The following is a 14448-nucleotide window of genomic DNA, read 5'->3' on the forward strand; positions in this document are numbered from 1 at the left end:
ATCCTTCTGGGGCAATTCATGAATACTGCAGAGGTAGAAAAACTATCCATTAAAATTCCCAATTATCTTAATGGCAGTTGCTTGGTTGGCACATAAGCACTCCTTCTTCAAAAAAGAACGTTTTGATTTCCTGTTGACTTAACACAGTGTTATATCCTGAAGATAAATAAGTCTGAACAAAAGACAAGAAAGTCAAGAAATCTGGTTGTGATGTGCTGGAAAACCCAACCGTTTTATTTTCTACATTTTTGTGACTACAGAAATGCTGAAACATTTTAACACTGAAAAAAGCATGGTGACATCATTACTTGCATCTTTTTTTTTTCTTTTTTCTTGCTTAGCAAACACAGAAGATGATATTGCACGGCATAGAGAACAGTAGCTAACAGGAAAGGAGAAAGGAAAAAAAACAACAATTTGATAGATCAGAATTGAAAATGAAAAGCATGACGCATTACAACCTGAGAGTAATACCTACTGCATTCCTCCACTGAAACAGACACAACATACAGAGAAAACAAGAAAAGTGTAAAAAACAGAACCAGCTTGATACAAGATGCACTGTTCGAAATGGAAACAAGCACTACTTTTGCAAAAGAAAATGTCAGCAAGTTTATTTTTCAGTTTATCAAAACCTTCCTCCTTCTTTATAATAATCATCGCTGGAAGTAGTCCCTCTTGGACCTACAAAAAAATAAATATTAAAAAATGAAAAACATGATTTTGTTTTCCAGCTGATTGTCTTAGGCGCTCTCAGTATTATACGGCACACAGAGCCAAGCCTTTCTATCAAATAGGAACTCCTTTTCCACGACAACCAACTGGGATAGGAATTAATGATTAGAGCAATCCCAACATTCACATACATCGAGCTATCTAAGCTAGACACTACACTAGAGGGGTGGGTCGGGACGGAGCGTAGGGTTTGGGAAGAGAAGAGGTCAGAATCCGGATGTGGAGAGCTGGCGTGACGCTGTGGGCGAACACTTCTGGCTCTTTCAGAGAGGTGTAGGAAAGATTCTGGGCAGAGAGGCTCTTGACTCACAGTACGGCTTGATTTATACCAGTCGTACAAAACAAATCCTAAACGCCGCACCTAGATCAACTATCTGACACCCATCGTGTGTCACAGGACACCCACGGCCAGCAAACCTAATGCTACAAATGAAAAAACTCTGATTGTTACAGCATAGTGAGACCAAAAGCTCTGCTATCATGGGCTTTCTCTTCAGTCCTGCTAAGGGACATAATTCTGTTCATGATGTTTCCAAGCGGTGTCCTTCATCCTAATGCACCCAACCGCTCAGGTGAACGGTCAAATGCAATGTCCAAGCCATTAGCGGCATCAGACAGAAATGGAATCTGAAATAACAATACAGGTTCAAACAATGCTGTGATTTTGAGGCGGGACAATTCATCCGAATTGGCTTGGAGTATAGATAAGACTCTTTGTCTGTTTAACAGTAACTGTACATTTGGACATATGTTATGAGTTTTCTTAATAATAGTAATGCACACAGTTATTAGAGTTCCTTTTGAAATATGGCCATTGGGAAGTGTTTAAGATGTGCAATTCTGTTTGGCGCCGCTAGAAATGGCCATCACCATTCGACTCAAACTTTTGCCCTCCCAATACATGCACACACCAATTTCTATTTGCTTTGTTTATTAGTCTTTGCTCATTGTCAGTACACACACTGCAAAAAGCTTTCACCAGATTCAACTCAAAAACCTAAGTTCGGCAGCTGCCTTAAAATTTTAAGTTAAATCAGCTTAAAACTACAAGTCAACAATAAAATGAGTTGATTTAACTTGTGAGTTGAAATGACTTAAGTTGATTGAACTCAAAACTAAGGCAGCTGCTAAACTTAAGTTTTTAAGTTGAAACTGGTGAAAACTTTTTACAGAACCAAAATTGACATATCAGATTGGTATCAGTGCCACGTCAATTAAAAACCAACCCAGTGACGTGGCTCCGCCCACGGCAGACCCGCTGCCCCGCCCACGCTCCACCCACTCAGTGTCGGACACAGCAAAGTGAGCAGGACTCGTAGCCCTCCATCCCAAAAGCCACAGATTGTACTGTTTAGCAGTATACACCTCATTAAGTTGAACTAAGCTTGTCTACTTTGTCCTACTACGCCCTCTACTGGTTCATACCCGTGCAGACAGCAAATGACCTCACAAACGCCAGTGCTTATGCAAAAATTACACTACTTTCTTTCATTCCCCCCTCCCCCCTTTCCCACTTTTTGGTTTGGTTAGAAAATCTTTGGATGTGCAGCAATACCCATTAAACAATGATTTGAAATACAAAGAACAAAATCATTTAGGACATTTAAATAACATAAAATCAAAGAAAAACATCATACACTGCTTCATACACTTCGCAGGTCTCTGTGGGCGGACCGTTCGGATCTCTGGCAGTGTATCGGTACGTGGGCCAAAGTGCCATCTAACATTCAAACACAGAGGAATGGAAATTTATCGATATATCTACACTTCAGACATAAGGCTGTAAAATAAAACGAATGTCCATTTTTTTGTTTCGTTTTGTTTTTTTGTTTTTTTTCCAAAAAACCTACTATGTACAAATCTATATTTTCTACAAATACATAAATTAAAACATAGGTTAAGCCATACAAAAATGCAATTAAATTAACGCAAACCACAACACAGTAGTAGAAGAAAGTGAACGGATAGACACAGAATCACAGCAGTTGGTTTTACCCTGTAAAAAAGAATAGTCAAACATCCTTAGAGTATCGGAATAACGCAAGGCTTTAATAAAAAATAAGCTTCTTTTCCTTCCCGCGAGTTCACGGAAACTCGCCTTTGGTGACCAAAACGCAGCACTTTAGCCAAAACGGTCAAAATAAATAGTCATAAAGCTTTTTTCCCCGAAAGTCACATCAACGATTACCAAACTAGTTCAGTTCTGCCTTAATCACATAAACTCTCTATACAACAGAACTGTGAAAATTTATTACTATGAGGTATTCAGATATCGGTAAAGACGTGCACGGCCTAATCGGTGGACGGGGCGAGGGGCGAGGGGGCAGATTTAAAAAGGGAGGTGCAGGAGCTTTGGTTTGACAGCAAGAGTTGGAGAAAGCAAGAGAAATTCCTTTGGTATGTTTTCATTGCATGGTTGCACTGGCAAAAGCACCACGGTGAGAGAAGAAATATTCCATGTTTTTCTTCATCGGTGGCCCTTCCACAGGCTGAGGTATTCCGAGAGTTAAAAGGTGGGTGTCGAGAGGTCAACGGCGGTTTAACACTTTGGTTCAAGCAAGGCACTCGTCCTGTGAGTCTAACACATGTCTGCCGAGGGCGCTGCTACGTGAGCACGGATGAGTGGTAGAGAGCGTCAGAACGAAGGAGAAAGGGCAAAGGGAAAGGATTGGAAACACACCATCTATCCATCCACCTTATCATTCATTTAGGCCGTGCAAAGAGAACAAATCTTTGGTATTCTTTGGTATCATTACGTTGATAGAAATCACGAATGGAAACGGACTGAGGTAGCATCTTTGGTTCACACTATAAATATCAGCAGGTCTTAACATGTTTTTTGTCATTTTTTTCCTTCTTTTCTACATGAGGAAGCAGCGCTCTTTTATATATGCTTCGATGTTGTAATAGTCGTAAATACCAAATATATTTTTAAAGCTAAAACACACCACAAGAGACGACAAGGCCAGATATCTTGTGAGTTTGAGTGAGTCTGATATATGAAGCGAACGCATCACCCTGCTTCAGTCTACATAATGCTTTCTTCCTAGTTGTCAAATGCATAGAATGCGCTCCCTCTCTCTCTCTTATGGGGGGTATACTGGGTTCGGGCCGGATGAGGACACTGCGAAGGTGCTGATGGTCGATGGACACGTTAGACAATGAAACAGCCTTCTATCATGAGCTTAATGGCAAATGAAACCAATGAATCTAACATGAGCATGCTGACAGCCACCGGTCAACCAAACCATTCTTTTTCTGTACACTGACATGGTAATGATGAGAAATTTGGTCGTATGCAATGAAATACACGCTAAAATCTGTCTGAAGTGAAATGTAACACAGAATGACCTGAATTCTCCCTCTAATGACAATTCCCATGCGTGTGCATGAAAACCCTGTGTCTCTTTGGCCTCATTAAATGAGAGTCTGCAAAACTCATAAAAATCATTTCTCCTTAAAAGCTGTGTTTGACGGATGGATGTGGGTATGAAACGCAGACAGGTGCTGGTTAGTTTAGTTCATCTTTGGTTTTCAGCAACTGGCATTGAAATATTTCAAATACAGGTAAAAAAGGCAGGTTAAAGCTAGCAAAAATCTCCCTGAAATAATCACAAGAAAAGACTGAGACAGGAATGGGGGAATGCTCACAGGGACGTTAAATGGTTAATTAATATAAGATTTACTGAGTCACCTGATTGGAACGGTCACAGGGGTCTAGTTAAGAGGAATAAATATTTGGCCTGATTTAAAAAACAAAACAGAATACATGTGTTTCTTTGGTTCTGCCATCTGTGATTGATAAGTAGAGAAGATGGCAAGTTCACATGTATTTGTAGGTTTTCCAACAATTAGGAAGAAAGCACTATCCTGAGGGTGACATTCAGGCAACCTTTGTCAAGATTCTACACCACCTGATTATATTGGCATCCCTGGCTGGACCTAGGACGCCTTTAGAGGTGAATGTGTGACGTACACCCTCAACGACGTCGCAAAATCTGGAATCTGACATCAGAGCGAATCACGTTTGAGATAATGACCAATCATTGATGAGAAAAAGTCTTTGAAAAGCAACCGATCACATGAGAAAGAAAGACGCAGGTTAGAGGAGTGTGTTGAGATGAACGATCAGTGATTGGAGTGTAACTTCATTTTTTTTTCTTTTTTTTGAAGAATGTCCGACATAAACGAAGAAAGTCCTAAATGGGGGTCAAAGCAGTCTTTGGTGTTTTTCTTTGGATATTATAAATATCGGTACTGTACAAGTTTTAAGGGCAAATGCTGTCTAAAATTGTCTCTTGTTAAGTTTTCTTTGTTTAAAGCTTTTCCACCGAAGTATTTTTTTTTTCCTTTTTTTTCCCATAGTGCAGCCACTACTCCATCATGCTTTGGTACAAGTGCTGGAGGAGGAGGAGTTGGCCGAGTTGGAGCTGCCATCGTCCAGCCACTTATCGAGGCTCCGTCGACGTGCGTTCATGAAGAAGTTGCTGACGGTGGCCAGCTCCAGGCCCAGCTGCTGAGAGATGGTGATTTGTAACTCTTTGGACGGGCGCTTGTTCTCTTTGAATATTGCATGTAAAGTCCGTCGCTGGACGTCAGTGAAGACCAGCCGGGGCTTCTTGGAGATGCTCCCCCGCTCGCTTTTACCGTGCTCCTGCTCCTTTCTCTTGCACGCTGAAAGAACAAAAAGGTTGACATGAAAAAGTCAGACATAATGTCATTCTGACATTCTGAAACTCATTTGTAATGACATGGAATGAGTTTGTGGTAACAATTTATTTTAGTGTCTTGTTACAGGTTCTGTGTACTAATGCATTATGTGCATGCGACTAACCATAACCAAAGCATATTCCTACCCCTAACTGCATTTTGTTAATTAATATCACATAGTACTTAAATGTATCATTACACTGTAACAAGGACACTTTAAAATAAAGTCTAACAAGTTGTTCTTAAATGGTTTAAAAACAGAAAAGATAAAGCAAAACAGAAACACTGATACGTTTTGGAATGTTTTGTATTGTCATTTTCATGTGCACTATATGAATGAAGCCTCTGGAGCTGTCCATGGTGCTGAAATCTAACCGCATACTTTGCCAAAACACTTTCATAACCTCACGATCTCAACATTTTCTGCCTGCCAATGACTAAAAAAAAACACTTATTCGACAACACCAAGCATTCATTTTGAATAAAGAAGCCTGCTGATGTTTCTTTGTGCGCGTAACATCCTAGAGGACGGCATAACTGTTGTTTCGAAAACCACAAGGGGGCGCTAAAAGACGGTGCGAAACCGCTTAGAGCAGGCATTACTTGAGCCTTCACACACACGCAGACACACGTCAACAGGCGATATATTTTCTTAAATAAACAGACTCATGTCATTAATATCTAAAACACAATTCTGCATCGGAGTTCTAAATCGTTTAAACAGCACATTACTTTTTTACATGCAGTAGCTTAGACAAGAAAACTAATTTTAATATTTAATAGTCATATGTATTACGAGTATTTTAAAATATAATTAAAATATTCATAATATTTAAATAGATTATTAAATATTTAATTGCATTATAAATATCCTAACAGTTTGTATTAGCCAGAATAGTGTCGTTTTTATAATACAAAGAGGTGAATAAAGTGAATAAACTCTTAATGTACAGTCTAGTCGTGTAAAAGAAGAACGAAGCTATGCACGGCGTTTGAAACATTTGGTAAATATTAACAAAAAGCAAATGAGCTCGCTATCATGTGTCATAAATCAAAACTGTGTCCATGCACAAGGCCGCTGTGACGAGACCCGCGTAGATTCCCTGGGAAGTAACTGCGAACCTCTTTATCCTTCAGCACATTTGATCATCACATATAGGTTCTGTTTGTCTGCAAATCATTAGACAGGCGCCAGATAAGCGCGCACACGAGGGCGAGGGCGTTTCACAGTGGCTCCAGAAGCAAAACAAAACCTAATCTTACGCTCAGGCCAAAAAAAGACGTTTGCAAACATTATTTAGGCTACCATATAATTATAATTATAGCATGTAATTAAATATAGCCTGTGCAAAATTGTAATATACAATAACAGATAAGAAGTTCGGATTATGGTATATGAATGTATATTAAAATATATTGCGTTTCGTTACATTCCTATTTAGAGGCACATCCACTACTGGTCTGTTATGCCTTTTATGACTTATTAATAACGTATTATTAATATAGCAGTTGATTTAAAGTTAGTTATTCAGTTTAGCCGCATTCACATTTGAGTTTAAATTTATTTGGAAAATACCTGAATAAAATGGCTCTTGGCTTTTTAGATGACAGTTTAAATGTTTAATTAGAGAATTTGTCATGTATTAATTGATATACATCTATATTCACTTTTTGGTCAGTTATTATTATAAGACTACAATTATTTTTTTCAGACACAGCATTTTCGTTTAGGCTAATTTATTATAATAATATCGAGCGCAAAATAATTAACAATTATCAACAAGAAGCCTAAATAATGTCGTTTTGTTAAAATCAAGGTTATTTTCATTCATTGCCTTATTACAGAATTACGCATGTACTAGTTGTTTAATAATAATAACAAAACTACGGCAGTTGTCTGTGTTTCTAGTTAAAAAAAAACTAGACTAGAATCACTTAAAAAACAACAACAACAACAAAAAACAAAAAACAAACAAAACAAAAAAACAATATTAAGGCATCCTCATAAGCAACCATATGCTAAGATATAAATACAAGGAGCTGAAGCAAAATGCAGGTGAATGTAGAAGCGTGAATGACAAATTCGCGGCATAAAAATCTCGAGTGTGTAAAAGGTGTAAAGAGCAGTGATCTGAAAGACTGCTGAGTGGTCTACTGTCTTACATTACTAAGGAAAAGGAGAAGGGAACTGAATTTGAATAATCAATATACCAATTCTATATTTACCTCTCAGTAGGCCGATCACATACCCTCAACCATGTGTACTCAATCAATAATATACATCACTTTGTCTGGAACCTTCACTAATTTCAATATCATCTAACGGAATAAGAAAATAATCCCCCAAAAGAAACTAAATGTCATGTAATTAGAAATTCCAGTAGTTTATAATATTAATAATAATGATGATGCAAGAACAGCTCATTTCTTTAGCTGATATCGACTAAATGAAAAACGAATATACACAATATGAAAATACATGATGTGATTGTAAGCATATTCCATTTGATCCGGTTCTTTACAGAAACGTGGAAATATTTTTTACCTATACTATGAATAATAGAAAAACGAGGAGCCAAAATAAAAACAAAAAAATCCATAACAGAGCAAGGCCGAATCGGAAGCAAACAAAACCAAGCAAACACCAGCCCAGCATCAGTATACATATATGATTGCATAATAAAATGACATTGATAGTATTAATAAAAACGAAACTTCGATATAAGAAAATCGTAGTAAAGAGCAAGCAAATGTACAAGGCGAGATCTAAAATCGACAACATTTTTTCCTCAATTTTAGCCATGAAAAGTATCTTCAAGAAAAGGTATTTTTTCTCATGTGCATAAATAAATCGCTGTTAATTGTGATGACATTTATGATAAAGTGGTTGAAAAAAACAGAGACACTCGCATTAGAGATGCTCTCTCTCTCTTTTTTCTTCACTGCTGCCTTTGAACGGATCAGTGGCCCCCAAAGCCGCCCGCCAATTGATTCTAATTCTCGTGAGGCAAATTAATGGAGCCCCAATCAGTTAATTAAGAAAACCTACACAGAGAACACGTCACTGGAGCTGGACAATAGATGAAGAGATCCAACTAGGAGAAGACAGAAGAAGAAAAACACGTCCTTGACCCAAACACACACTGCGACACGTATTCAGAGCCTTTTTCACTAGCCCGCATATATATAAAACATATTTACACACACTGGCTCAAGATCAAATATATCCACCAGACCCACCAACGCTATGCAGTCATGTTAAGATGTTAAATAAGAAACCTATTACAAACACAACTGGACACTGAGACACTGCATCCATTTTCACACAGACACAATGGGACTGTTTCTGTTCAAACTACTGCACGTAACTTGGCCTGAGGATGTCAAATTGCTCATCGAATAGCCCAAAACAAACTAGCAAAACAAACCATATCCATTGCGCCGGATCACTTGACCTAGGCGGTCAATATTTTACATCGACAACGCAACCTCAAGTTTGAAGGCATCAGTGTATATCAAAGTAGCACAAGCACAGAATAAAATCCTACCGCTTTAAAAAAGTAGACTAAGCAGGAAAAGCGTTTAAAAAAAAAAAAAAACGTGGATTGCACTTGAAGGAAATGAAATGAGAGTGACATACTAAGAAGAGAAGAAGGTGTATTACCTATTGTTCTCTCACCTGCGAGCCTGAGCGCGGACATTCTCTGGAACTCAGGCTCCTGTAACCATTTCCACATCCTGCGGAAGGTTTCTCGACCAGACTTGAGCTTGCTCCAGGGCTTAGGGTTCCGGAGCAGGTCCGAAAGCGTCCCTTGCGAGCGGCACAGCACCCTCTGGGCGAAGATGGCCTGCGGGATGCTGTACCGTTTGAGTTCCGTGGTGATCCTTTGGGCCACTTCTTTGGTATTGACCTCTTCCATCTGTCCCGAACCGCTGCCGTTGTTGAGCTGCGATCCGGGCGCGGAGGAGTGGTTCTGCTCCCGAGTGGAGCCCAGCACCTGCCCGTGGCCCTGGGCGTTGAGGTGGGCGTGCGGGTGATGGTGGATGCCGTTGATCGGCACCATGCTCGCCGAAGACGCGCTCATGTGCTGCTCCCCGTGTCGAGCCAACATCGCGGGGTGGTGTGCCTCGAATCCGTTGGGTGTGAGCATCTTCTCGGCGGGCATGGTGGCCCCGGGGTGCGCGTAGGGCGGCAGCCCCTGCTGGGAGTTGTGAATGCCGCTCAGTCCGGATCCAGACAGGGGCGATAGGCTCTGTCCCATGCTGGCCACATCCTTGTGGTAGGGAGAGTAGAGGTTGTTCATCGGGGCCAGACCCCTATCGTCCCTCATCAAGGTGAAGCTCCCGCTGACGTTCCCCGGGATCCTTTGGTGCGGGTGATGATGGTGGTGGTGGTGATGGTGATGGTGGTGCGGGAATTTGTCCGAGACGGTGGAGATGGGCGGTAAGGGCTGCAGCGGGGTGAGGGTGGTGTAGGTGCTGCTCATGCTCATCCCGGGGGGAGCCTCGCACGCCATGCTCATGGCCGGGTGCAGGTGCGTGGCGAGCCCGGGGTGCTCCGGGGGCCGGTGGTGATGATAGTCGCCGCTGTCCAGGATTGATGCCATGCCCATGGAGCGCGCGTGGGCTGACAGACTGCTCCGATGGCTCCTGTGATGAGCGCTGTCTCCTGTCATGAGATCCGCCGCGCTGTGGACCGATTCATGGCTCACTCCGTGCAGATCGCCAATGTTCTCCATCGACAGCTGGGCGTTCATTATACGTGCAAGCGTGTGGACAAATCATCTATCTGATATAGCGGAGGGAGCAGTGTCCACAGAAGTGCTCTCATTGGGAAAAAAAAAAGTTCTGTTGTTATCTTGTGTAATTTTTCTTTTCTTTTCTGTTTCTATTTTTTCCTTTTTCTGTGTTTTATAAAGTTTTGTAATTTTTTGGAAATGTTAAGGCCCCCGTCCCTTCAGCAGTGCATGGTGTCCGTGTGCTCGCGTCCCTCGCCATCTCTTGCCATGTCTGCTGTTGTTCCGCGCACTGCTCCGTGCTGCGGCTGCAGCTCCTCTGTGCCGCGCATGCGCGCTGAACGCGGCTTCTTTGACGTCACTTATTAAGGAAGTTGCACCCCATTGCTATTAAACAGGAATGCCTCCTCCTCGATGTATAGCACCACCAACCTCACACAACCGAGTGAAAAAAAAATTACAAATAAAAAAAATGAAAAATGAAGGAATGGAATGGTATGCATATGATGCTTTATTAGAACACGCAGATGACCTTATGAAGTCTGATTATACCCGTGAATAATTCATGAATATATGCAATTCCTCCTTAATGCGATGGGTGCAGAAAACAAACTTCCGGGTTCACCTGGGGGCCTCTGCTTGCATTAATATGCACATACATTAGTTCCAGCTCCAAACTTCAGAGACATGTTTACACATATGCACATACGACCGCAGATATCAAGACACTGTATAAAGGCTATAGCCATGACATTCAGTTGAAATAAAAAGGTCCGACACAAAATAAATAAATATATATATTTTTTAATGTCAAAAAGTGACTCAATCGATTGCTAAATGTAAGTCATTCTGTACCATGCAGAGCTGGAGTGTTTTTGGGACTGAGGACAGACGGCTCGGTAATAGGCAGAGAAAGGCTGGACAGATGTTTCTATTGTTGTGCTATTAAGAGTAACGAACCAAGCCATCAGGAGTGTGTCCCGCTTCCGCGGCTGGCAGTATAATGACACAGCACATTACATTTCATGAGTGAACTTCATTCTGCACACAAATAATGAATAGGCAAAACTCACTTATATATCAAATCAGTGTTACAAGCATACGTTGGTTTTCCTTGGATATACAGTTCATGCGTTTGTACTGAATATGTACAAAATACAGTTAACATATCCAACCTATATAAACACAACTAATTCAGATTGTGCAAAAGACAGGAGGGAGACACAGAAGTTCTCAAAAGAGCCAATAAGATTTTTGTTGTCCAAGGCGGTTACAAGACCCCCTGTGGCCCCCCATACGGACATTAAAGAGATATCACTTTGCACGACTTCACATTGTTTATAGTTCAAGATCGACTCCAAAAAGTCAGTTTCATGTCCAGTCGAGCGAGAGAACGCGATAACTGGACAGTTAGGAGCCTGACGAAAGCGTCCAAGCTGGGGTGGGGTGACAGCTTGCAGTGGTCAGTCCTGGGGCCCCCAGCCCTGGGCCCCCGCTCGTGCGCATAGGGGACATGTCAAAGGTGACGCTTCAAGACTCCTGAAGCTAACAGCTGCGGGGGAGGGAGAGAGATTAACTTTTTCAGACTTTTCCTTGTTTCTTAGGGACCTGCTTAGTGACAAAACACACATACATCTGTCAGGGTCAAGAACAATGCCATCCGGATTAACGAGTTAAGAAAAACTGAAGTTAAATTACGACAAATTAGTCATCTCGGATCAGTTGTGAGGATTTGACAAGTGGTTAATGTAACAAGACATTAATGATAATATATTAATGATACAAATAATAACAATAATAGCCTACTTTATTATTGTTGTTGCTAACTGCTGAAGGCAATCAATTAAAGTCTCAAGAAGGAAAACAACAATGTCAAATGTAAAATATAACAAGAAAAAAAAAACATGCAAAAAAGACATATTTAACCCCTACATATTCAGGAATTTACAGTGGTAACAAACTCTGATTCACCGTATCATTTATTTTCCCGTAAACAGAAATGGCAAGCCATACAGTGCAGGTCACAGACTTTGCATTATCACCATCGACCATTAATTTGATGAAAAAGATCGTATTCAAGCACGAAATTTAGCAGCCAGCCACATCTGCGCACATTCTCATAGTGGTCGATATTTTTCATTCGCACTCGTGTCTCCGTGACGCGCGCAGCGGTGTGTGTGTGTGTGTGTGTGTGTGTGTGTGTGTGTGTGTGTGTGGGGTGATGGAGGCTTTTTCTGTTGAGGCCTACCTAGGCGTCTCTCTTTGCCTATGAAAACAGAGTTTGTGCATGTTTTAACTGTATACAGCAGTGCTGGACAGGTTAGTAAACACTAGAAGAATAACGCGTATACATGTATATCTAAGAAATCAACGCACGAAAAGGTGCATGGAAAAATATAAACTACAGTAATCTAAATGTACAAATATCAAATCAATTTTCTTATAATTATTTTATTTAGAATGACTTGTAAAACTGATAAAGCTTGACGGTGCTTGCTTACAGTTCATGCAATCCATTAAACGCATACACGTAAAATTATATTCAAAAAGTATATTCGTAGTAGTCTGCAATGTAAAAAAAGATTTCAATTTATATTTTCATAGCGATTTACTCTTATTAAAGCATAAAAAGGTAGCAGACTGAAAATGCAATGCCAATGAAGCAAATATTGATTATAAAAAAGATCGTTCGTTTAACATTTCTTAATGCAGTATATGCACTCACTCACTCACAAAGAATATTCAATTATTTAATGACTTTTACCCCCGAAATCGTTATTTGGGCGCCTGTTTTTATATATGTTTTAGAGCCCCTTTACTTTAAATGTGAATCAAAGGCAAAGCTCAGCACTAATGCCACGATATATGAAACAAACAGAAGCACGGATCAATACAGAGTCAGATATTAACACGACGGGTTGATGGTCATTTATAAATAACAAGAATTACAGATTTTTTTCAACGACATTTCAGTAATAAGCCAGCGAATTAAATTTTACTTTAATAACGCGTGGCTCCGACGTAAGGTTTTGAGATATCCAATAGTTAAACTGTGAAGAATGTAAATGTGATGTAATTAAAGTGTTGACGCACATTTGATAAAAGTTGCTTTGGTTAATATTGTTTGTAAAAATGAAATAGGCCTATTATTTTATCTTGAAATGTCTGTTACTCTTAGTATTATTATTATTTCCGAATAATAATATTCCAGTTCCAGAATTCTGGATCTTTAACCTTAATAAAAGGATATATTTCTACACAGATAAAACAACATCGGTTTATGCCATAATAGATTTGTTTAGTTAAAACTGAACATATATTACATTAAAAGTCGAATTAAAAGCAAACGAATTAATGCACTGTATGATCTCAGAGGCAAACCTCAGAAAAAGGCCTCTACATTATTATTATCATCTGTAAGACTCACGGATCTCAGAGCGTTGTGCGCAGGGGATGATTGAAATATGCAACAATCGATTCTGGATTACATTAGCGGATCAGTTTCTTCAATTGAAAGTAGACTGAAAAGATACAATTACAGCAACACTTTGGATGGAATAAGTAACTGAAAGTGTTAATTGATTGTTTTAAGAGGATCATTTGGATATCATTTAAAACTAGTGCGTCCACCGAAGCAGAAACACATTCAGCATGCCGATTTTAATTTAACATTTTCCTCCATTTCTACACGCGTGGAATCAATAAATCGATTAAAAATTGTTTATCCTATTTAGAATTGTTACGCCCAGAACAACAGGAAGTCGGGAGGCTGGAAATATTTCCTGCATTTTTTTTTTCAACTGGTGCATGTTTTACAGAACGAATAATAATAAATAACCATTTCGCCTAAATATGTAACATCCATGAAGGTCGGTTTGCTTTTTTAAAATGCAAATAAAATGTAATGGCATTGCGTTTCTCATTGCCTTGTCTTCAGGACTACATTTAAGCTGTTTTTGTTTATTCACCAGTAAATAATAGAAAAAAATAAAACTATTCTAAGGATGACTGATTGCTATCATCCTGTTAAAATTAACAGATTAATTCAAAATAGACAAAACTGTGCAACTGCTCGAGCATTTCTACGATAAATTAATAATTCATTTTCAACAAGTAGCAGAGCCTAGTTATCGTTCATGATTATGTAAGAACTGAACCTGAATGCAACAAGTTTCTATAATGTGTGCGCATGCATCTCTATCTGCAGGTTTACTTAACTGGGAAAAACAAAACTTTCAACAGCCGCTTCAAGTGCTCATATTAAAGA

General features: G+C 39.7%; 1 protein-coding gene across 1 annotated transcript; it reads right to left on the reverse strand.

The window, feature by feature from the left end:
• Positions 1–213: 213 nt before the first annotated feature.
• onecut1 (one cut homeobox 1) lies at positions 214–10420 on the reverse strand. Its single transcript, XM_073850413.1, has 2 exons — positions 9110–10420; positions 214–5409 (listed from the first exon to the last, which is right to left on the reverse strand). The coding sequence occupies exons 1-2, from the start codon at positions 10200–10202 to the stop codon at positions 5117–5119; spliced, it is 1386 nt and encodes a 461-aa protein (XP_073706514.1). The 5' UTR covers positions 10203–10420; the 3' UTR covers positions 214–5116.
• Positions 10421–14448: the final 4028 nt, after the last annotated feature.

Source organism: Garra rufa, chromosome 11 (assembly GCF_049309525.1).
Source record: "Garra rufa chromosome 11, GarRuf1.0, whole genome shotgun sequence".
Taxonomy (NCBI): Eukaryota; Metazoa; Chordata; class Actinopteri; order Cypriniformes; family Cyprinidae; genus Garra; species Garra rufa.